The 25,256-nt window shown below is 45.3% G+C and overlaps 1 protein-coding gene across 2 annotated transcripts in view; it reads left to right on the top strand.

The window, feature by feature from the left end:
• Positions 1 to 1,132: 1,132 nt before the first annotated feature.
• The window catches only part of HINT3 (histidine triad nucleotide-binding 3), a 38,038-nt gene continuing 13,914 nt past the window's right edge, over positions 1,133 to 25,256 (top strand). The window contains exon 1 of one of the 2 annotated variants that reach the window (XR_015186000.1): positions 1,133 to 2,267. Coding sequence is in view for 1 of the 2 variants with exons in the window: in XM_086497032.1 (XP_086353158.1) it covers positions 1,347 to 2,267 (921 nt within the window). In the remaining variant the exon portion in view is untranslated. The remainder of the gene's footprint in view (positions 2,268 to 25,256) is intronic. The other variant, XM_086497032.1, reaches the window with a different exon arrangement.

Raw genomic sequence — 25,256 nt, 5'->3', positions numbered from 1 at the left:
GGCCATCCCATAGGATTTGAGTGCACCTTGGGGGAAACTGGGCTAAGGAGGTGACATGTGTCCCCTATTCCCTTTGTGTGAAGGGCTTGCAAGAGTGTGTGTGTTTTTTTTTTTTTTCTCTCTCATCCCATACTAAAAGGGCTCGCCCCCTCCTATGTAGGGATCTAGGAAGACTTTGTGTACACTTACAAAGCATCCAATTTCCCTTAGGTTTGACCATTGGACTAACCCTTTGAAATTTGGAACCTTAGCATTTTGGAAGTCTTAATGGGCTGAACCGTAGGTCTTTGAAGCCCATTGCTTGCACATTGCTCTTTTGCAGATGGTCCCCCTTTGGATCCCTATTTTCTCTCCTTTGGATTCCTAGTGTGACCAATCTGCTAGCCTTACCAATAATCTAGCTTTTTCTCCCCTAGTACTTTCCCATATTAAATGATCAGTTTAACATGAGAAAATCATTTAGGAGAATTAGATATTAGTTATTATGACAGGAAACATAAATCTTCCTTAGGAGTGGAAGATGAGATTCTCAAGAATATAGTAAAAAAAAGAATAAAAATAAGGAGTAGCCCAGTAGGGGCTACCCAATGATTTTATCCTCAATTTGAACGAATCTTTGACGATGCAGGGGCGAGAAAGGAAAGCATAATGGAAATGGAGGCAACGAGGTGGAGCGGCAATCGACAGGCAAGCATGGACATTTGAGCATTGCAAGGGTGTGACAAGATGTGCGCGCACGACAAGTGCATTAGGGCTTCTCCGTCAAGCGGAGGGTTTGCCAGGTCGGTGGACGAGCTGGGGGAGGGTAAGAAGGTTATAATTTTTTAATGAAACGTGCGACGGCTTGAGCATCGAGCCTTTCCTGGTATACTGGCTTAGAGGAGAACAATTCTGGGTGGACTTGCACTGGCGCAAGTTCGATGCTGGGCCTTGTTGCACTTGTTAGTTTTGCTGCAGATACAAAGTAAGCAAGGAAGCGATCTGAGTGAATCTGAAAAGATTCTGTCTAATTAAGTATCGAAGCTGCCAGTACAGAACCACACCAAGTGTATTATAAAGAATTAGAAGAGTATTATTTTTATTATTCTAAAGAAAGGCTTATCTTCAGACTTACACTTATTCACCTTGGCACTATTCCAGAATTTAGATAATGGGTTAAGGTCACTAGCAAGCAGTAGTCGTGAATGGTCTATACTCAGCTATGGCGCAATGGAGCTCTTCTGTCGCTTTGATGCGGTCAAGACAACAGGCTTTCCCATTTTGAAGCATTCTTGTCACTGGGGCCGCGTAGTTGTTTACCTCGGGCCAGCACATGGCGGATCTATGCAACTAGCGCAAAGGTGGCTATGGAAGAAAGGAGATTGAAAACTATTCTTTCTCATTTGTCTGCGTGTCCCCCCTCTCAAATGGGTAAGTCTTCTTTTTTGAATGCCACTAGCAAAGCAGAGAAGCATACTTTGTTGCTGCCAGGCAGCACGCATTTGCAGCAGAAGAAGCAAGTTGCCCGCACTTCCATATCCAGGTCTAAGTCTAGCTCAGACATGATGGAAAGCAGACTCGTTGGCTTAGGAGAGGTGTTTCCTGCAAGAGGAGATGCATGGAATCCTGCTTCTCGTGAAGAGTTGCTAAGCCATGGCCATAGTTTAGCTTCTCCCACCAAGCATAGATGCGGAGGATGGAATTGGTCAAGGAAACACCCTCCTGAAGAGATAGAGGGTTCTTTATGCATGGGCATGCCAGAGCTGACAAAGATGCACACACCAGGGGACAGCTTGGAGGCAACGGTGTCTAACTTAATGCAGGGCAGACGCAGCAATTGCTTGCACCGTGATTGCTCACCATCAGGTGCTGCAAAGCTTGAATGGAGTTTGCAGTGCAACTCGTCGCATATGCAGCATAAACAAACTGTCGACTTCGAGGGAAAACAGATTGATACTAGATGCAGTAGTCCCTTTGATCAAAGGGTAGCTAAACATCAGAGCCAAGCGCCTGATGCATTGCCGTGTAGTTCGGGGGATGGTGATCGCCTGGAGATTGTGCTCGAGCCCCAAATTAGTTCTAGAACTTCTGATATAGTGGGAAACACAGAAGAATGCGACATCCAAACGGTTGGGGACCTGCATATACTTGAGTCACAGTCAGCAGAGGTTGCAAATGATGCTGTGGGAAGCATCAGCCGGAACAACGCGATGACTGGACAAAGAAGGCGCATTGTGGAGGATTGTATATTTTGCCTTATCATTCAAGGCCAGTCTCCAGCATTCAAGGTATCTGTTCCATTTTTTTAAAGGTCAGATTGAGTAGCCACGAGATTCCCTACCTTTACAGATTTAGTTGGCAAGTTTTCATGGCAAACTGTCTATGTACCTGGGATGGTAATGGGGAAGATTTTGTGCTCATTATAATGAATGATTATGTGGGCTACAATCCTGTTACCCCTCTCTCTCTCTCTCTCTCTCTCTCTCTCTCTCTCTCTCTCTCTCTCTCTCCTCTTTTCGGGTTCTCTCTTCTTGCTTGCTCCTTGTTACTGGGTGGCACGATTGTGAGGGGTGTGAGTGAGTCGGGGAGAGAGGGGGCATCCCTTTGTAGGACCACTTGCCACCTATTTTAGCACATATTGTATGCAGCCTAGGCTGCAAGAAATGTGTGCACAGGATCTGAAAACATCGTTTCTGTGATTCTAGCCAGGGCACGCATCTCCAAGGCCTTCGGAAAGGGTGGAAGTGTTATCTCAATTGTGAGCCTTTTTTTAATTATAAAACCAGATTGTTAGGTTCTTACAAGAAAATGCCATGTAAATTGTGAATCTCTGCACATAGAAGAAAACTATTTGCGGGTGATGATCTGCAAAAACTACATCTTTGTGATTCAAGAGCTTTCCACAATTGGACATTGATGTAGGAGAAGAAGTCTCCACCCACAAGCCCCTCTTCGTGTTTGAATTGTGTGCTATGCCCTCTAGTTGGTTGTCAGTTGTAAATCCAAGCTTCCCTTCATTAGTTTGTATAGCCAACCTCAACACAAGTAATAGCCACTCAAAAAGATAGAATCCTCGACCACAACGCACGAACTCTCGAGATTCTTGTGACACTTCAACTCCACTTGCACGACCTCGCTTGACTAGATACTCCTCAACAAGAAGGCAGATACCCTTCAACAAGAAGGTAGATACCCTTCAACAAGAAGGCAAGTGTATTGAATGCTTTGAGATGGGAGACACTTCTTATCTCTATTCCCACAAAGGCGATAAACCTCCAGAGCAACCTCTTGCCAAGAAAACCAGAACCATAGTGAGCCTTGTTCGAGATATTTATGCAATTCCTGTACCCGATGCTTCCAGGGAATTGTGCATAGCTTATGGAAAGATTCGTGGCCATAAAGTACTTATTTTATTTGATCCAAGAGCCAGGGAAAACTTCATTCACAGAGAGTTCCTCAAGCATCTTGACTTTGAGTACAACAATATTCAAAACTACAGTAATCTTGCTTGAATGTGTTTGACCTTGTTTTGGTACCGATTGAATTTGTTTGATTATGGTAGCAATGTTGTTTGATAACCACTGAACGATGCAGACTATGATCTGGGGAGCGCTTAGTGACTGCACATGTGACTAGGCATAGACTGGAGCCACTTGAGGGCTTGATGATCAGTACGAACAGAAAATTTGTACCATACAAAAAATGTTTCTAATGCTTTAGAGAATGAATGACAGAGAGAACTTCCTTATCGTACACAAATGATTCTTTTTTGCATTGTTTGACTTTCTACTGAGAAATGCAACTGGACAGCCATGCTGCTGAAGCACAACTCCTATGGCGACGTTGCTCGCATCCGTCCAAACCTCAAAGGAGTCATCCTAAGAGGCAAGGATGAGACACAGAGCCTCAGTCACCGCAACCTTGATAAAGCATAGTTACTCGGAACGGGAACGGGGAATGGGAACGGGAGGGTTCGGAACGTGATGGGAACAGGGAGGAGGAGGGGGGCCGGAACGGGAATGGGGCTAGAACGGTCCACTAAAGTAAGGCTTGATTTACCTCCATTCAGCTTAGTCCCAAATAAACTTCTAAACAACCCCAAAACTGTCCCCAAATCTGCCCCCTAACCTGTCCTCGAAGTGCACCAAATATAATCCCAAAACAACCCCAAATCTGTCCCCAAAGTCCATTTTTTTGCCCCCAAATGCCTACTTTCTTCCGTTTCGCCCCGCCGTTCCGCCTTGTTCTCCCCATTCCAGAACACCGTTCCAATTACACCCCGTTCCGGAACGGCGTTCCCTTCCCATCGCCATTTCGGGAACGAACTCGTGCGGAATGCCATTTCAGAACGTTTGGGCTGTGTTCCCCTCGTTCCCTGTTACATTGTGATAAAGGCTAGCAAATCTGGATAGTGGATGAAAAAGCTTTCGTCCACCCAAGCATCTTCATGTATCCCTCGATCCTTGAATTTGAGGAAATGTTGCTTTGCTTTTTTCTTATCGCCAAACTGAAATGGAAGCATTCGGAAACACTTCGACTTGGTGACTCTGACTGGAACAATGTTCTTCGGTGGTTCTTCTTTTGAATTGTTCCTTGGAAGTCCACCCTTGTGGCGGCAACTCGACAGGTTCACTTTGGAAACTCGTTGTGCCTCCTGTGGACGCTCCAAAGGAACGGCCATGTGAAGTCTCGGCTTCAAGAATTTGACCATCCTTGACTTGAGTGCCTTGAAATCCACACAAAACTGAAATGAGTTTGATTTCTTACGAACAAAGAGAACTGGTAAACCAAAAGACCGTACCTTGGGAGGGCGAAGCCTCTTAAATGAGAAATCACCTGGTTTTGGTTTCTCTTTATCCGATGGAGAAAATTTTTTAACTACATGTTCCTCGTCATGCAATTGGTCGGACAATGTCCATAGGTTGATGGGGAGGGTGTGTAGGGGAATGATGATCCTGGGAAAACACCGAATTGATCTTAACAAAACCTTTACTATACCTGTTAGGAATACCCAAGTTCCTAGTGTGGGGTTGACATAGATGACCGTCGCTTAGGCTCCTCGACGTAGCTCTCTGTTTGCCTGGACATGAGAGATGAGAGGGAATACTGCTCTCGCCTTGAATGAGAACAGGTTGCGACACATTATCTTTGATGAGAAACGTGAGCTTCTCCCAATCGATAATGGGTTTGAACATGCGAAACCACTTAATGCCCAAAATGATATCACATCCTGCAAGTTTAGAAACTACAAAACGACGAGTAAATTGGGTTTATTGAATGATCAACTTGACATCATCACATTCTTGAAAAATCGAAACGTCCATGCCTTCAGAGAACCCTTGCATCGGGGGATGAGAGAAGCCTGAAGACGTTCACGTTTCACAAGAGATTCACTGATGACATCATGAGAACTTCCAAAATCAAACAACACAATGACCCTTTGACCATTAACATGTCCATAACATTTTATGAGTTCATCATCTTCAAACATCCCCTCCTGCTTAGCTTCTTGCTCTACCACTGGTATGTCCCGCTCATAGGAGAGGGGATCTAGTCTAGATGTCGTCGGGACGGGCGTCCAGTGTCTGGGCAGACGTAGTGTGAACCCGGCCAGTGTGGCCGGCCAATATTATAAAAAGGAGGCTAAGGCCTCATTTGTAGTTATCGACCCCCACTGGCAGAGTGCCAATGGTTACCTCTCGAGGCTAGGAGTGCGCGAGGTCACCTCGAGGAGGTGAGGCCGGGTGGTATGGGACGCTCGGTCTTATAGGTGCACACCTACGTCCTCGGACGCTAGCCCCAACACGGGGGGGGGGCTGCCGAATGGTGGCTATGGTCGGGTGGTTCGTTCGACGCGTGTCTATAGGCGGTCCGTGTAGCTGGAAGATCCATTCTCCTCGTTGTTTCATGGTATCAGAGCCGGCTTGGTTGTACGAAGGTCTGTGTGTACACCTACGGGCTGGTTAGAGTCGGATAATCACCGTTTTATATAATTTTCGATGATATAATTGTTTAATCGATTAGTTTCTTCTCATGAGCTGCAGGTGAAGTGTAATGTGCTTTTTGCTGATTTTTGATAAAATTCAACGATCTAGCAGGTGCAAGTGCTAAAAATCAGAGGATTTTTGTCAATTTTGCTGATTTTCATCGAAAATCAGTCATTTATTCATTCATCTGCTGATTTTGGACTGAAAAAATTCAGCATACAGTTTTTTTTAATTTAAACCTCTCTATAACCTTCTCTCTGTGCGAAGGACATACACACACACACACACACACAGAGTAGCTTGATGTTGTGAGTCTGCAGAGGAGGAAGCGTTGGCCTTGGCTGTAATCCAGTGTAAAAAAAAAAGAAAGGGAACAGTTTTGCAGAGCGTTGCCATCGTGGAGGTGATTGCTGCGTTGGCATTTGAGGTAGACTACCTCTTGTGTGAAGGCCACGGGCGAGCACACTTTCCTCCCTCCCTCCACGCATCGCGGTAGCAGCGTTTTATCGTTGATTTTTTTTCACGCTGTCGGTAGCCCTTTCTTTTTTGCGTTGATTTTTTTTTTGAACTGTGCCCCCTTTATCAAGTAACCACTTTAATGTTTTTAAGTGGCCATGCCTTTTAAGTGTGAACATCTTAAAATTTTAGAAGATAAGTATGAAATTTGCAGACTAGTAAAAAAAAACTCTTACGGAGACTGAGTTTTTGCCAGAAGAACTCAGTTTTCAGCCCTCTGCTTCTCTCCCACTGCTCCTCTCTCTCACCTGCTCGCACTCTCGTGCTCCCGTCATCACCTGCTCGCCTTCGGACGCTCACGCTGACGCATAGAGCTTCTCGAAGTTCAACTTTTCGCGACCAAAAAGTACAAAAAAGGCCAAGTTTCGCGTGAAACCTCCAGTTTTTCACGCACTTTGCCATGGATTCCTCCAGCTCGGATGTGCAGCGTGACGACGCGCCATGTAATGTTCAAATTCCATTCACGCATGCTCTCTACACATGGATTACAAGTACTTTTCACCAACGTGTTATTGAAACCGACCTGTTCAATCCAAAAAGGGCGGTAGACCTTAGACTTAAACCTTATTTGCTTTCACCCATTTAATTTGTCGCCCACTTTACCTTTACTTTCAAGACACAACAAAGGGGAAAGGGATACAGGCTGCTAGATTGCACCTGTATGAGAAGACCGACACCAGATTGGCCCCTAATTAGGCGCCCCTTTCGGTATTTCTTTATCTTTTAAAGAGGGAACAAAAGCTGAGGTTCCCTACAAGCTGCCCCGCACAATCTTGGCTAAATTTCAACTGTTCTGGCTTGATTTCGGCAGCATAACTGTACTAGGACCCTTCACAATCAGTATTCCCACGCATTGGATGACTTTCCCGACGCATACGGACACTTTGCAAAACCTGGCGAGAATCTGCAGCACGCTGAATTCTTTGTTTTTTGCCCCGAAAATGCGCCAGATCACCTGTACAGCGGTCCCCTCGCGTCCCCGCTGCAAAAATACACAGCAGGCTGTAATTCACTGTTTCGGGCTCCGTTTCGCGTGCCGGTTGCATCCGTAGCAAGTCCTCGAGGTCCCGCACCTGTAGGGCTACTTGCCCTTGAATCGAACGAGATTTCGCACGTGAAACCTCTCCGAATCACCTGTACCTAGGGGGGATTAGCCGCTAGCTAATCTAGTACGTGTGCAAGAGGCTCTTGCCTCGGCAATCGCGCATGAACCCACACAACTGTACATTGGTAAATTGAAAAGCCCACTAGAGGGGCATAACATACTGCCATAGGGGAGAGAGAGGGCAGTGCGTAGCGTGCAGGTCATCACTCCTGGCACCGCACTGTACATAAGAGGTAAGCAAGCACTCCATTGAAGCTCTCAACCTGTGACAGAGAGAAAATGAGCCCTTCTCTCTAAAATCAGCGCCCCCTTCTCTTGCATGAGGAAAGTGCACAGAAATGTGCCAAGTGGCACATTTACAGGTCATTTCCCGTTTCGGGGTTGCCGCCTAAAAATCTCCCGATCGGTTGCCCCGTTGACTTCTCTTCAGAGTAATAAAATGTTCCCCTAGTCATACCGGAGGTAATGACGCGAACACATTTTCAGGTCCCAAAATAGCAGTTCCCTAAATTTTAGGAGATGCTGCCATTGTATCTTTCTAGGTCATCGGACCCTCTTTGTACACTGCAGCCACATCAAAAACTGAAATGTAGCCTATATAGCAAAGGATTCCACTTTGGCTAGTCAATGACCCCACTTTGGCTAACCATAGTCCTTGTCCAATCTTAGTGCTCTCTTGCCCTCAGGCCTGGACTCCCTCTGAACAGTTCCACACTAGCTATGCAATGCAAGGCAGTTAGATTTCTCGAGGGGTGTTTCCAAAAAGTGAAAGTAAATAAATAATAAGAAAGAAATCAACAAAAAGGATAGATAGTAGTCACACGCTGGTGACATACCCCCCTCTTGAAATCTCAAACGTCCTTGTTTGCATCTATGTCGTACATGCTCACAGTCAACATTGATGTATTCAACACCTGTCGACACATGTACGACACATACATGCTCATTGTCAACCCTGGTGTATTCAACACCTTGTCGACACATGTATTGCCTGCGTGTGAACCTCGTCGCAATGACATAGTGGTAGCTTCGCACTGTGCCATTGCTTTGAGTCCTTAACTTTCCAATGACAAAATGGTAGCTTCATATTTTGCCACTGTCTTTTTAGTACACGTTGGACCAATAACACTTTCGAGCATACCCAAACCGACAGTTTAAGAATGCAGTTACACATGTACCCTTTAATAGAAGCAATCACTGTATCCTTGACAAACTGACAAGAAATACTCACTTCTATAGCACTAACCACACTTTTGGACATTCCGTAAGAGCAATTGCCAAACTAACAACGTGTACAGCTCTAACATTCATGTAACATGTACTTGATTTGAGCTCACTTTAAATACCATGTACATCATTTCTTTCAGAAGCCATTGTCACACTGACAATCCATGTAGCTTTGAAGCTCAAGGGGTCAAGGTAGGTTGCAAATCGAAGGCTTCAAGGTAAAGTGATAACACAGTTGGTAACTCTGCAAGTTCACCTTCTTCCATCCACTTAGCATCCATTGGTGGATAGTTTCTGAACTTCACCAAGTAACACCTAGCAACCTTGCCTTTCACTTTTCTTTCTTTATGTGCCAAAATCTGTTCCGCGACCAAGATCTCGTCAAGTTCCTTGACTTTCGGCTGATCTTCAACTGGCATATCTTCTGGCACATCACCCACATAGGGTTTGAGAAGACTCCCATGAAACGCATTGTGAATCTTCCAACTCTCAGGCACTTTCAGCCTATATGCAACATCATTGATTATGTCACATACTTGAAAAGGCCCATAGTAACGCATGCTGAGCTTTGGAAACAGTCTTTCCTTGCCCTTCATCTTCTTTAACCTTGCTTTTTCAAAGCGTAGAAGCACCCAATCACCAAGTGAAAATACCACTTCATGACATTGATGATCAACTGCTTTCTTTTGCTTTGCCTGAGTCTTTTCTAAGGCCACTTTGACCTTCTTGTACATTTCATCCATGTCTTGAACATACTTATCTGCTTCAAATATCTTGTCCTTTGTATGCAGTATGGGAGGAACTTTCTTGCCACCTTCAACTATCTCAAAAGGTGCCTTGCCAGATGATGAATGCACTGTATTATTGTATGTATACTCCACCAATGGCAAATACTGCTCCCACTTTCCTTTATGCTCTGACACATAGCACTTCAACAGATCTAGGACAGTAGAATTTGCCTCTTCTGACTGCCCATCTGTTTGAGGATGAAATGACGAAGAGAATTTGAGCGTGGTGCCCATATTCTCAAACAAGCCTCTCCAGAACAAACTTGTCATGGGTGGACCACGGTCGCTAACAATCGACTGTGGCATGCCATGATACTTGAAAATATTGCTCATAAACAAGCGTGCCATCTGATCTGGCTTTATCTTCTTCCTGACAGGAATAAAATGAGCGTGCTTGCTGAATCTGCAAATGATGGTCCAAATACCATCGTTTCCTGTCTGCGCTCTCGGAAGATCAAAGATAAAATCCATAGCAATACTTTCCCATGGTTTATCTTGAATAGGTAGTGGTTGCAATAACCCTGGTGCCTTTTGCTTGTCAAACTTGACCTTCTGGCATATTAGGCATTCTCGCACAAAGGCATCCACATCTCTTCTCAATGTAGGCCAGTAGAAGAATGTCTCAACCGCTTTAAGTGTAGCATCGATACCACGATGCCCTGCATACGGTGGGACATGACTCTCTTCCATAACTTTGCGTCGCAATGGCTTTGTGACACAATCTACCATGCATCATCATGAACCCATCTGTGAGAAGATAGTGTTCATGACGTTGTCGATCTATTAGCTGCTCGAAGACCCTTGCAAAATCTTCATCATTTGCATACTGCTCCCTCATATCATCAAGTTCATGATGATAAGGAATTGACACAGCTGAAATTTGTGGCTTCCTTGACAAGGCATGAGCCACAACGTTCTTCTTGCCTTCCACATGCACAATCTGAAAATGGAACATGGACAAGATATTTGCCCATCGCATATGCTACTGAGATAACTTTGCCTGTGTCAAGAAGTATTGCAAGGTCTGATGATCCGTTTGGACAACGAAATCTACACCTAGCATGTAGTGTTTCCAACTTAAGAGCGCATGAATCACGACCTGCAATTCTTTTTCATAGACTTGCATAGTCTTTTCTGGCCCTTGCAAGATTCTACTCTCATAGGCTACTACCCTACCATCTTGCATTAGCACTGCACCAATGCTACTACCGCAGGCGTCACACTGGACCACAAATGACTTCCTAAGATCTGGCAACACAATGACTGGATCTGAAGTCATCTTTTCCTTTAAGAGATTAAAATCTGAAATCTCTTTCTGTGTCCATCTGAAGGGGACTGCCTTCTTTTGAAGAGCATGTAAAGGTGAAGCAATCTCAGCGAAATTTCGGATAAACCTTCTGTAATAGGAGCATAGTCCCAAGAAGCTTCGGACATCGTGCATCGTCTTCAAATCTGGCCATGACTTGATCGCTTCAACTTTTGCAGGATCCATTCTGACACCATCCTTTGAGACAATGTGTCCCAGAAAGTGAATCTCTTCCAGAAACTTTTCTTTGCATTGATGAGCAAGCTATGGCTATGTAGCTCTTTGAACACAATGGCCAAGTGATGCCTATGCTCCTCTTCATTCTTTGAGTAGACTATCATGCCATCAAAGAATGTACCAACAAATTGCTGGTGTGGACAGAAAATTCTGTCCGTATCCTATTGAACGTAGCAGGAGCATTTGTGAGACCAAAGGGCATTACTAAAAATTCGTAAAGGTCAAACGTTGTTCTAAAAGCAGTCTTGTGCACATCCTCTGATCTAATGCGGATCTGATGGTACCCACTCTTTAGATCTATCCTGCTAAACATAGCTGCTCCTTCTAATTTGTCCAGAATATCATCAATTCTAGGTATAGGGAACCTATTCTTGATGGTATCTTGTTTAGTGCACGGTAGTCGATGCACATACGCCATGAGCCATCCTTTTTCTGCACCAACAACACTGGAGAACAGAATGGAGATGAATTGGGCTGAATCAGCCCCTTTTCTAACAGCTCCTGTACTTGGCTCATTATCTCTTTCTGCTGAGCCGTACTAACCCTGTACGGAGGCTTATTTGGTGGGCTACTGCCTGGCACCAAATCTATCGCATGGTCCTCGGGTCTCTTTGGCGGTAATTGAGAAGGTAATGAATCGGAAAAACAGTCACTATACTGTTGTATAAACATTGACCTTTCTTTATCTGACACAGATAAATTTGCTTCATCACAATCTGACACTTCACTGCAAAAACCAAGTACGCAGAAAGATGCTTTTTCATTACAGAAGTAATAGCAGAAGCTGATACAGTGGGAATAGACTCCCCTTTAAGCTTTACATCCAGAATGTGAGTCTTTCCCTTGCTCTGTACAGTGATCTTTTTGTTGTAGGCATCCATGATTCCCTATACACGAAACAACCAAGGAATACCTAGCAACATATCACATCCGTCCAGTTGCATGATGTAAAATTCTTCAGCATCTACATAGGACTCGATATGTAGGCGCAACTTTCCGATGATAGGTGTCACAGCCTCTGTATGGCCAGGACATGCCAAACCTGTCGCTGCTGTATACCCCATCTCTTCAAGTCTGATTCCCAACTTTGAAGCCAATTCTGGGGAAATGAAGTTGGCTTTGGCACCTGGATCAAAGAAGATAAGCACTGTTTGATCCATGAACTTTCCCCATGCTCTGCAAAGCTCACTTGCATCTGAATTTGGCTTGTCGCCCACCATATCTGGCACTAGATCAGCCATGGGCCTCTTTCCTTTCCTGTCCTCCTTGTCTTCAGAATCAGCTGGCCTTTTCTTTTGAGGACAATTGTAAGCAATGTGGCCGGGCTGCTCACAGATAAAACATTTGTTCTCTGACCTCAGGACCTTCTTTTGCTCTTCCGACTTGCGAGGAAAACGTCTTTTCCATTTCTTTGCTGGTCCCTTTTCTGATTCAACCGTAGCTTTGCCTTTCCCTGCGTTGGTTGGCTCCTGAGTCCCTTTAGGAACCTCATTGGGAACGTACTTCTTCGCTGAATTTTTCTTGGCTGATCCTTCCTTGACGTCGGTATTAAATTCACAATCTTCTCCCTTGAGCAAACCATTGCCAGTGTTTGCTACCTTGATGAGCTGCGTCAAAGTAGTGACTTTGGTCTTCGTGCAGTACTTTCTCAATCCTTTGGGTAGGCCACAACAGTATTTTTCAATCTGTTCTGTCAATGGCACAAACCTATAGGAAGTTACTGGAAGTAGAGCTTTCCAAAACTTCCGATTGTAGTCATCCAGATTCTTGCAAGTGGCAGCTTTAAGCTGGTGCCATTCTGTCATGACATCTGCTTCAAAGTCATCAGATAACCATGCTGCTGCAAAAATCTGCTTGAAGTAAATCCATGTGGACGGAGCTTGGCCTTGAAGCAATAAAGTTGTCCTCCACCATTGTCCCGCATTCCCTGTCAAGAAAGTGGCTGCCTTGCAGACCTTTGAAGCCTCTGTAAAGTTTCCCCCTGCATACGCCTTGTCAAACTGCTGGAGGAATGAGAGAGCCTTCTTCCTGTCATCAAACCCTGTAAAAGTCGTGAATGTCACACCTATGCCACCTTCTTTGTACGGAGTTGGCCTCTCCAGCGGTGTTAAGTTGTCATATGGAAGTGACTGAAACATGGGAACACTGTTAGGGTTCATCTGTGTTCCTTGGCCGCTATTAAGTTGACCTGGAAATGCCATATTTGGCTGTTGATTTGTAATTCCAGCCATACCAAAATTTGCATGTGGCATCCCAATTTGGCCCTGAGTGCTTTGAAACCTTGGTTGCATACCCATGACGGGGTTAGGTATCATCGTTTGAGCACCCCCAAACATTGTTCCTGGCGTGTAAAACTGATTTCCAGGTGCATGACCAGCCATGCTATGGAATACCGATCCACCTCCAAAATAGCTAGGGTGTACTGAAGGTGGTGGGAAGACTTGTTGCATAGCCTGTAGGTTGCTTCCCTGCCCATTAGAACCAGCTATAGGCTGCTGAAAGGTGGCTGACTGAATTGGTACAGCTTGAAAGATTGACATTTCAGCCACCTGTTCTTGCACCTTAAGGAGACTGCATGGTCTCTGTCAAGTGTACAGGTGTTTCCATTGATTCTGTAGTATGAATCACCTGTGCTTGAGCCTTAACAGGCTTTTGAATATGATCCAGTGACCCAACTTGCTGAGACGGAAGAGTAGGTTGCAGAAAGGCTAAAAACCTCGGGTTCTGCATTACTTGTGTGAACATAGCCACAACAGTAGCCAACTGGGTCTTGAATATATCATTATCCGTCTGTGGTGGTCTTGAAGACTCACCCACTTCATGTGTCTGTTGACCCTGCGAAGAGGAAACCTCTTCAGTCACATCATCTGGTCTGTCAGCCATAATTGCAATTTCTTGTGTCTGGTCTATGATCCCCTGTGTCTTCAAGCCCAAACTGACCAAGGCTCACTTCTATGGGAAAAAGTGATTTAATCCCGGCAATGGAACCATGAAACCGACCTGTTCAATCCAAAAAGGGCGGTAGACCTTAGACTTAAACCTTATTTGCTTTCACCCATTTAATTTGTTGCCCACTTTACGTGTACTTTCAAGACACAACAAAGGGGAAAGGGATACAGGCTGCTAGATTGCACCTGTATGAGAAGACCGACACCAGATTAGCCCCTAATTAGGCGCCCCTTTTGGTATTTCTTTATTCTTTTAAAGAGGGAACAAAAGCTGTGGTTCCCTACAAACTGCCCCGCACAATCTTGGCTACATTTCAACTGTTCTGGCCTGATTTCGGCAGCATAACTGTACTAGGACCCTTCACAATCAGTATTCCCACGCATTGGATGACTTTCCCGACGCATACGGACACTTTGCAAAACCTGGCGAGAATCTGCAACACGCTGAATTCTCTGTTTTTTGCCCCGAAAATGAACCAGATCACCTGTACAACGGTCCCCTCGCGTCCCCGAACCTCCTGGGGGTATTAGGGTCCGTTTAGGGCCAAAACCCTAAACCTGCAAAAATACACAACAGGCTGTAATTCACTGTTTCGGGCTCTGTTTCGCGTGCCGGTCGCATCCGTTGCAAGTCCTCGAGGTCCCGCACCTGTAGGGCTACTTGCCCTTGAATCGGACGAGATTTCGCACTTGAAACCTCAGAATCACCTGTACCTGGGGGGGATAGCCGCTAGCTAATGTAGTACGTGTGCAAGAGGCTCTTGCCTCGGCAATCGCGCATGAACCCACACAACTGTACATTGGTCAATTGAAAAGCCCACTAGAGGGGCATAACATACTGCCATAGGGGAGAGAGAGGGCAGTGCGTAGCGTGCAGGGCATCACTCTTGGCACTGCACTGTACATAAGAGGTAAGCAAGCACTCCATTGAAGCTCTCAACCTATGACAGAGAGAAAATGAGCCCTTCTCCTCTCTAAAATCAGCGTTCCCTTCTCTTGCATGAGGAAAGTGCACAGAAATGTGCCAAGCGGCACATTTACAGGCCATTTCCCGTTTCGGGGTTTCCGCCTAAAAATCTCCCGATCAGTTGCCCCGTTGACTTCACTTCAGAGTAATAAAATGTTTCCCTAGTCATACCGGAGGTAATGACGTGAACACATTTTCAGGTCCCAAAATAGCAGTTCCCTAAATTTTAGGAGATGCTGCAATTGTATCTTTCTAGGTCATCCGACCCTCTTTGTACACTGCAGCCACATCAAAAATTGAAATGTAGCCTATGTAGCGAAGCATTCCACTTTGGCTAACCATAGTCCTTGTCCAATCTTAGTGCTCTCTTGCCCTCAGGCCTGGACTCCCTTTGAACTTCCACAATAGCTATGCAATGCTGGGCAGTTAGATTTCCCGAGGGGTGTTTCCAAAAAGTGAAAGTAAATAAATAATAAGAAAGAAATCAACAAAAAGTATAGATAGTAGTCACACGCTGGTGACAATTACTGCTCTGGAAAACGCGAATGTTCAGACGAACATTGGCTTGGTCTCTCTCGAAGGGGTCGTGCAAGGGCTTAGTTCCTGGCTTACTACTCTAGAAAATACGGCTCAGTCAACGACTGCGTGTATTTTCGAGGGCGAAACCCATCTCCAGCAATTGCGGATGGAGATTGCTGCTTTTGGGCGTTCACAGGGTGGTTTGACTGCCACGATTCCGTACAAAACTACAAATTTCTCAGGGGAAGAGAAGGAGTGTACGGAACTGGCCGTATATAAGTGGCTGCATCAGTGGACCACATATTTTGATCTCCATGGGGAGCATGATGAACGGAGGATTCAGACGATTCTTTTTATCTGCGCAGTAAGGTGCTTACGTGGTGGCGCGACATGACAGAGAAGCCTACGACGTGGGCTGATTTCTGTGTGAAATTCAAGAGGGATTTCGCCAAAATGGATCCTTTGAAAGCTTACGCCAAACTGCAGAGTCTTTCGATGAAAGCTTTGTCTTTTGATAAGTACACCACGGCTTTCAAAGAAGCGCTCACCTTCTGCAAGGTGGATTCCACGCACGCTGTGCACATGTACTTGCTGGGATTACATGAAGATTACCGTTGGGCCTTAATCAAGGACAAAGCTCCAATTGACGTCGAGGAAGCAGTGGCAAAGGCAGGACGTTCCATTTGATAAATGGAGCGAACTATGAGAAGAAAAGAATTGCAGACAACCAATCCGGTGAGGGCGCTTCGAGGAAGCGACCCCGATTCCAGCATAAGTCCAAATCACCGCCGAGGTCTTCTCAGGAGAAGAAGAAAGCCAAAAATGCTTCAGTTGTTGATGCAGTGAAGAAGGGGGCTTGCTTCGGATGTGGCCAGACAGGTCACCAAATCAAGGATTGCCCCAAGAAGAAGAAGACACAGAAACCGCAAGGTCGTCCTCCGGTTCAGATTCACAAGTGTCACCTGACACATCCAACCCTATGTGTCCGTGGACAAGCTACACCACAACAGGGTTTAGTCAGTTCAGTCAAGTCTAGATTAGCAGTGATCTGGCACTTTTGTGAGTCTATTCGTAGACCATGCATGCCCAGTCACTTAGCATAGATGCATATCCTCCGGCTGCACATAGCATGATCATCAGTATTCCCTTGAGAATCCATCAGATTCAGTCAGGGGAATTTTCCAGTGCATTTAGCCTTTTCCTATTTTTGGTTATTTTCACTTATTATTTTTAAGTGACTTCCCAACAAAAGCAGGTAGTGCAATTTTGCTAAGTTTGTATATAAGCAAACTAGAGCTAGCACTATTTGGCAGAAGAGGCAGCAGGAGCTTTCCGCTCAATAGGCCACTTCTCAGCAGTACCCCCCTAGAAGCCTGGCATTTTGGTTTTCCATCCTCGCCTACACCATCAGAGCCCTAGCGTTTGGATACAGACATCAGCCGGCGTGTCCTCTTGCAGTTACCGCGGGCAACACCAGATCCCCAGCATTCCCGCCTTGCATCATCGCCCGTACCATCAGCCTTGTAGCGTTTTTGCTCACCAACAACCTGCCCTGCTTAGCGTTTTTACTAACGCTAGGTATCTGCAGCAGTCAGTGTTTTTTGACCAGCCATCTCAGCGTTTTTGATCAGCAAATTCAGCCTTGAAAAACGCAAGTTTTCAGCAGATAAATCGCAGCAGAACGAACCCAGATTGGTTGCAGAAGTCCCCCCATCTTTAGCTCAAGAAAATGCAGCCAAAACAGTCATTTTCAGCCACTGAAACAGCCCCGAAATTCAGCAGTTAGAAGACCACAGATTTCAGCCCTAAAGTCGTCGTCATCACCGTCGTCGTCAGCGGCATAGTCCCATTGCATCAGTCCATTGCATACGCATTGTACACCTTTTTGCAATCAAAGTAGACCACTCTCGCCGACAAGAGTGGGGCCTTCGGAGGAGGGTTTTACAACCTCTCGGGTGTCGTATCTCTTCTCTCTCCTTCTCTCAGTCTCATTCACTTGCACGCACAATATCCACTCACTTTGTTCGTGATCATAGCACTCTCCATAAAGACGGAAGGCTCTCTCCTTCCCTAAGAACTAAAAGGAACCTTGAGTAATAAAGATCACTAATCTTGAGAAAATACAACATTCATTCCGCTGCACCTTACATTGGTATCAGAGCTTTGGAAGTGTTCTGCATTACTCAAGGAAAGAACCACAAGATTTTTTTTTTGCTTGTTGCGATCGCACGAACCCAAGTTGACTTGGGCGTGGCGATTCCTAATCTTGTTTTGTTGAAGAGTGACAGGAGTCCCAAGAAAGAAGGGCTTGTCCAGCCTCCCCTTGTGTCTCTTCTCACTCATTAAGAGCGGACCGTGCACTTAGCGGCCGGCCAATCGACGTGAGGTGGGAAAAAGCAACCTTGGTGTGAGCTTAAGGCCACCAAGAGGTGCGCCCGTGGAAAGGAGTAGAACTCGGGTGAAGAGAAGATCCTTCTCAAACACGGTTTGCAAGCGAAAGAAAACCTCAAGACCCTCAAGAACTCAAGAACCCAAGACCCTCAAGAAGCCGCAAGAACCCAAGTTCCTCGTGAACTTAAAAACCCACAAGAACCCACGACTTCAGAATGATCATCACTCGAAGCGGAATGGATACTTCGCTTGGAGGTGATGAGCATGAGAGAGGCGAAGAAGAATTTTCCCCACCAGGAGGTTTTTCTGACCCTTCCCCATCTATGACACCGATGGCATTAACTCCAATGGAGGAGTTGGAGCTGTTGTTTATGGAATAGAATTTATAACGCAAAGCAAGAAACGCCGCAAGAATGGTAGCCATAGCGCGTAAGCATGAGCAAGCACGCTTGGAAGCCAAAGAACGACAAGCCACATTGGATCGTGAATTCAAAGAAAGAAAAGCAGAAATGGAACGCAGACAAGCAGAGAACCAAGCAAGACCGAGCATAATTTTATCGCGAGAACAAAGCACGAATGCAAGAGATGTTGCGACTCTTTTCTCAAGTGCAGGCACCGATGCAAGAGATTTGGGAAAAGGAGACTCTCTCAGTTTCTTCTTCTCCATCGCATGATACACAGGATTTGCATGATTGTATGAAGTATGATGATGTTTTGAACGACAATGATGAGCACAATGATTTGCATGATGATGAGAAGCATGATGAATTGCATGATAATGATGAGCATGATGATTTGAATGACAATGATAAGCCTGATAATGATGAGCATGATGATTTGAATGACTCTCACAAGTATGATGATTTGCATGATCAAGATGTGATTTCTCACAAGCATGATGAGCTGCATGAAGATGATCTGATTGTTCACAAGGATGATGTGTTAGTGGATGCTTTTTCTAGCGAAGCTAACCTCGTTGTAGATTCGAGCAGTCACGAAGATCTGATCTTGGCTTTCGAGTCGAGGTCCAAAGAACCCCCACAAGACGATTCGATCATTCAAGAAGAAGCGATCTTGGCTCTCGAGCCTTGGTCCACAGAACCCTCACAGGAAGTATTATGTGTTCGCATGATTGATACGCACGCATTGTTCGAGTGTTTCATTCGTGAAGGTTTCCTGTATTTTAGTCAACATCGTTATGCGATCCCTTTTCCTAGGCATGACATACTGTATGTTGAGCACGTTTCTCTCATGGATGAGCACGAATGTATTCGGATTGTTTTGAAAAGCTGAAAAGTTTGTATGTAAGGAAGTCACATTTCATGTCTCTTCCTTAGCATGACACAATTTCCGAAAGAGCACATGATAGTATGAGGACCAAGCAAATGCATTTCCATTGTGATTTGCCACAGTTGATTGATTTCCATCAAACAGAAAAGATTCGATTTCATTGTTTGCATGTGTTTGATGAACGGGTTGTCACTCCATCTATTTGTTCATCTACATTGCATACACAGTCTTTAGAGAAGACAAGATTTTTTTCCTTCACTTTACATAGAATGGGTATGTTCATGGTTTTGTGTTGGAGATGGTTTCAGGAATTTTCAGCCATGGAGATTCTTGAAGACGAAAGAAGCACGACTCTAGACGAAGTTGAAGCATCAAAGGAGCCACAGAAGACTTTGAGTCGCTTTCGGCGCGGCCCAAAGAAGCAAGCGTTGCAGACCTTTATGAAGTTCAAGTACCGCACGACCCACACATCAGAGTGGGCTGGCGAAGAGTCTCTTTCAGGATTTCGGATGCTGTTGGCGATCTCCCTCGACGCCATACAGTTCGGTACCAATACCTCACTTTGAAAAGGAGGGGATGTCACGTGACACATCCCAACCCTATGTGTTCGTGGACAAGCTACACCACAACAGGGTTCAGTCAGTTCAGTCAAGTCTAGATTAGCAGTGATCTGACACTTTTGTGAGTCTATTCGTGGACCGTGCATGCCCAATCACTTAGCATAGATGCATATCCTCCGGTTGCACACAGCATGATCATCAGTATTCCCTTCAGGATCCATCAGATTCAGTCAGGGGAATTTTCCAGTGCATTTAGCCTATTTTCCTAGTTTTGTTCATTTTCACTTATTATTTTTAAGCGACTTCCCAACAAAAGTAGGTAGGGCAATTTTGCTAAGTTTGTATATAAGCAAACTAGAGCTAGCACTATTTGGCAGAAGAGGCAGCAGGAGCTTCCCGCTTAACATGCCACTTCTCAGCAGTACCCCCCCAGAAGCCTGGCATTTTGGTTTTCCATCCTCGCCTACACCATCAGAGCCCTAGCGTTTTGGATACAAACATCAGCCGGCGTGTCCTCTTGCAGTTACCGCGGGCAACACCAGATCCCCAGCATTCCCCTCTTGCATCATCGCCAGTACCGTCAGCCTTGTAGCATTTTTGCTCACCGACAACCTGCCCTGCTCAGCAACGCTAGGTATCTGCAGCAGTCAGCGTTTTTGACCAGCCATCTCAGCGTTTTTGATCAGCAAATTCAGCCTTGAAAAACGCAAGTTTTCAGTAGATAAATCGCAGTAGAACCGACCCAGATTGGTTGCAGAAGTCCCCCCATCTTTAGCCCAAGAAAACGCAGCCAAAACAGTCATTTTTAGCCACTGAAACAACCCCAAAATTCAGCAGTTAGAAGACCACAGATTTCAGCCCTAAAGTCGTCATCATCACCGTCGTCGTCATCGGCATAGTCCCATTGCAGCAGTCCATTGCATACGCATTGTACACCTTTGTGCAATCAAAGTAGACCACTCTTGCCGACGGGAGTGGGGCCTTCGGAGGAGGGTTTTACAACCTCTCGGGTGTCGTATCTCTTCTCTCTCCTTCTCTCAGTCTCATTCACTTGCACGCACAATATCCCCCACTTTGTTCTTGATCATAGCACTTTCCATAAAGACGGAAGGCTCTCTCCTTCCCTAAGAACTAAAGGGAACCTTGAGCAATAAAGATCACTAATCTTGAGAAAATACAACATTCATTCCGCTACACCTTACAATGAGATCTCATGTAACTGTGATGCCATTCAAGTTGAAATCCATCATTTAGCGCACAGTTCATGCACTAATTGTACTTTTAGCACCAAAGTGTTTGGTAAGCACGATCTTCTCCGTTTCCCCAGGAAGATCAATGGTCACGACGTGACCGTACTCCTTGATAATGGAAGCTCACACAATTTTGTGGATGCAAAATTGTGCAGAAACTGAGCCTGCAGATGCGGGACAGTGACCATGAGTATCGCGTGAAGATAGCTCGTGGCGAGGATACGGATGTATGGAATCGGATGGTTCCAGATTTGTCGCTCGTGCTGGCTGATTACAAAGAGAACTTGGATTTTCACATCATGCGCCTGGACGCAGCAGATGTTATTTTAGGAATTCCATGGTTTTATGATAAACAAGATTCATTGTATATAGACTATGTACATCACTCTTGTTTTTATTAAGCAAGACATGCCTCATGTATCTATGTCGCTTTGTAATCAGAAGTCTGTAAATAATGGTTTTGCAATACCAGTTGTTACTGCTTTGGAAATGTATAAAGAAACAAAGTCTTCTGATGTTGACTTTTATCAATGTGTACCATCTGCTTGGTTTGATTCATTAGTGCTTGGTACTTCTGTCACTGAATTTTGTAAAAATGTTTCATGTTCCTTTGTTGAACTTGGGGATTCCGACGAATCCAATATTATCCGAGAAATCATGACTGATTTCGAGGATGTTTTTCCTGATGATCTACCTCCTGGCTTGCCGCCTTCGAGAGGAGTAGATCATGGCATTGAGTTGGTGGCTGGTAGTGAACCCTTCTCAAAGCAACCCTATCGGTTTAGTAAAACCGAGGAGGACGAGATTCAGCGACAGCTGAAAGATTATGTCGACAGGGGTTTTGTTCGGCTAAGTAAATCTCCGTGGGGAGTGCCAGTGTTACTTTCTCGAAAGAAGGATAACACTATGCGCTTCTGCGTCGATTACAAGGGGTTGAAAAAAGTCACTGTCAAGAACAAGTATCCACTCCCCCGCATGGACGATCTGATAGATTGGCTCCATGGAGCGTTGTATTTTACGAAGATAGGCCTGCGATCAGGCTATCACCGGATATGGATCAAACTGGAAGATATTCCTAAGACAGGTTTCTATACGCGTTATGGTCACTACGAGTTCTTGGTCTTGCCTTTTGGTTTGACCAATGCTCCAGCTACATTTCAACAGATGATGAATGTGCTGAGACCATTTTTAGGCAACTTTGTTGTTGTATTTCTCGATGATATCTTGATCTATAGCCGAAGTTTGTCTGAGCACTCAGCGCATATACGCGTTGTTCTCGAAGTATTGAGAATTGAGAAGCTTTATGCTAAGGCTTCTAAGTGTGAATTCTTTAAGAAAGAGCTTCTGTACTTGGGTGACATCATTACTTGCGATGGAATTCGTGTCGACCCTGAAAAGTTAGATAAAGGGCGAAATTGGCCCATTCTGAAGAATGTGGGCCAAGTAAAGTCATTGTTAGGCTTTAGAGGATTCTTTCGCAGATTTATCAAGGATTACTCTAAAGTTGCTGCTCCGCTTACGCAACTTTTAAAAGGAGGGGTGAAAGGGTCGAAGACTTCGAGTCCTCACCGTAAGGGTAATCCCCCTGTTGTCTGGAATGAGCGTCTTGACGAGAGCTTTCGGACATTGAAGCACTTGGTGACTACTGCGCCAATATTGCATATTGTGGATCCTAGCAAACCGTTTGTGGTTGAGACGGATGCTAGTGATTATGCCATTGGTGCGGCATTATACCAGGATGGACGTCCTGTTGCGTTTTGTAAGAAACTTTCTGACGCTGAGATGCGTTATCCAACATATGAGAAGGAGCTTTACGCCGTAGTCCACGCCGCGAGGAAATGGCGGCACTACTTGTATGGCTCTACGTTTGTTGCATAGACAGATCATCACTCCTTGCGCTATATCTGTGATCAGGGTCATCTCGGAGGCCGAAAGGCTAGATGGGTTGAGCTTATGCAAGAGTTTGACTTTGAGATCCGTTATATAAAAGGATCCAGCAATCGAGTTACCGATGCGCTCAACAGGATTCCTGAGGTCAATGCCTTGTCTATGGCTGAAATCTCGACGGATTTCTCTCTCTCTCTCCAATGGCTATGTCGTTCCGATGGCCATTTTGGCAAGATATGGAACGAGGTCGAAGCGGGGCATGACTCGCGTACAGGCTTGGGTGATCCGGAGACCCAAGTGAGTCGTGGTGGAGAGATGAGACAGCGACAATATTCCATTAGAGGTGGACTATTGTTCAGAAATGGAAAAGTCTGCGTGTCGGAAATCGATGAGGTTCGACAAAGGATTTTGTGCGAATGCCACGACGTTCCTAGCGCTGGGCAGCTAGGCATTCAAAGAACTTTAGCTTTGGTCAAGCGATATTTTTGTTGGCCAAGGATGCGCTCTTACATAGAGAGTTATGTGAAGAGATGCGCTCAGTGTCAGGTCAATAAGGCAGAGCGCCTTAGGAAAGCTGGCCTGCCACATCCATTAGAAATCCCAGATGCCAAGTGGCAGAGTATTTTCATGGACTTCATCGTTGGTTTGCCAAATACTAGTCGGGGCAATGACGCTATTTGGGTTGTGGTCGATAGACTCACAAAAATGGCGAAGTTTATACCAACGAAGTCGATAGTAAAAAGCCATGAGTTGGCGGTTTTATTTGTCGATCAGCTTTATAAGCTGTATGGTTTGCCAGAAGATATTGTCAGTGATCGAGATACTAAGTTCACTGGCCGATTTTGGCGAGATGTGTTTGCTCATCTTCCGACGAAGCTGAGTATGTCGTCTTTTGACCATCCTGAGTCCGACGGACAAAGTGAGAGGATGAATCAGATGTTAGAGGACATGTTGAGAGCCTATGTCTCTCACAGGCAGTCTGATTGGGAAGGGTATCTTCCACAGTTAGAGTTTGCCTATAATAGTAGTAAGCATTCTGTAACTAAGTCAGACTTTGTAAATAATTAATTTATTTACGAAAAAAGAATTATCTAATTAGTTGTGTGCACACCAGAATAGACCTAGCAGTTCTAAGGCCTCAGGTGAGCCTAAATGCGGGCTAGAACACCTCAGAGGGACCTTAGCAGAAATTACCCTGAAGCCCTAGTGATTGGGAAATCGGGTCTTCAGAAAGGGGTAAGCAGTAGCCTCAGATTTTAGGCTCAAAAAAATACGCGCGTCAGTACAAGCACATGAATGAGATGGGGTCCTTAGAACAGTGACCCTAAGGCTAATAAAGCCTTAGGGTAAGTTTCGTTAAATTAAATTTAACGGTCCGTGCCCGAACGGGCGGCCGGACAAGTGTGAACAGGTAAAGGCGGTGCAGTGCCCGTGTGGCATTGCGTCGGCAAACCTTTGGTGTTCTCATAAAAGAATCATTGGTAGCAGTTGTTAGTTAGTTGCACATTTTGTTTTAATGAGCTAGAAGTTTTTAAAGTCAAAAGTTGAATGGTTTTTTAGTTTTTAAAGTAAGTGTGCCAAGTGGCACACTTACCAATGCAAACTAACTCTCTCTCACTCTCACTCTTACCCTCTCTCTCTTCCTAGCGCCCCCTCTCCCTGATGGCTATTTAGGAGCCCCCCCTCCCCCATTTTTAGGGCTGGCAGTGCACCTACCCCCCCTAATGTGAGCGTGCTCTACGTGGTGGAGCCCTCCATTGAAGCTTGAGAGCAGCCCCTTGCGACATATGTGGTAGCCTTGTGCTCCCATTGTCAAGAACAAGGGATCTCACAGTCATAGACACCTTCTGGTGAAGTTTCATCGCGAGAAGCTGCCGTAGACGCTCTCTTAGCAGAGTGCGGCTGCTGTAATTCTCTGTTTTCAGCCCCTAATCACCTCGATTAGGGCTGTTTTCAGCAGATCAGCCATAGAAATTCTCTTCTCTCTCCTTATCCTAAGTCTACATCAAGTTTGGCGCGATTCCATCGCGAAGAAGACCTCTGTTTCGGCGTAGGGGTGTGCACAGGTAAGAATTTCAGGTTATGTGCAGAAAATTACAGCAAGCATGTGCGTGTGCATTTTGCTTGTTTCTCTTTTGTGTTCGATGCATGAATGAATGAGCATGAAGGCAACACATAACGGAAGATGGACTCTCCTCTGTGAGAGCTTCTGATGAGCTGTTTCGGAAGATAGACTCTCTTTTCGAGAGCTTCCAACCAGTCTCGCAGAAGAGGGGAAATCCCCTAAGCAGTAAGAAAG

Source organism: Adiantum capillus-veneris, chromosome 23 (assembly GCF_014529385.1).
Source record: "Adiantum capillus-veneris isolate H3 chromosome 23, ASM1452938v2, whole genome shotgun sequence".
Classification (NCBI taxonomy): Eukaryota; Viridiplantae; Streptophyta; class Polypodiopsida; order Polypodiales; family Pteridaceae; genus Adiantum; species Adiantum capillus-veneris.
The sequence above is the reverse complement of the archived record's forward strand: the minus strand, read 5'-3'. Positions and strand labels throughout refer to the sequence as shown.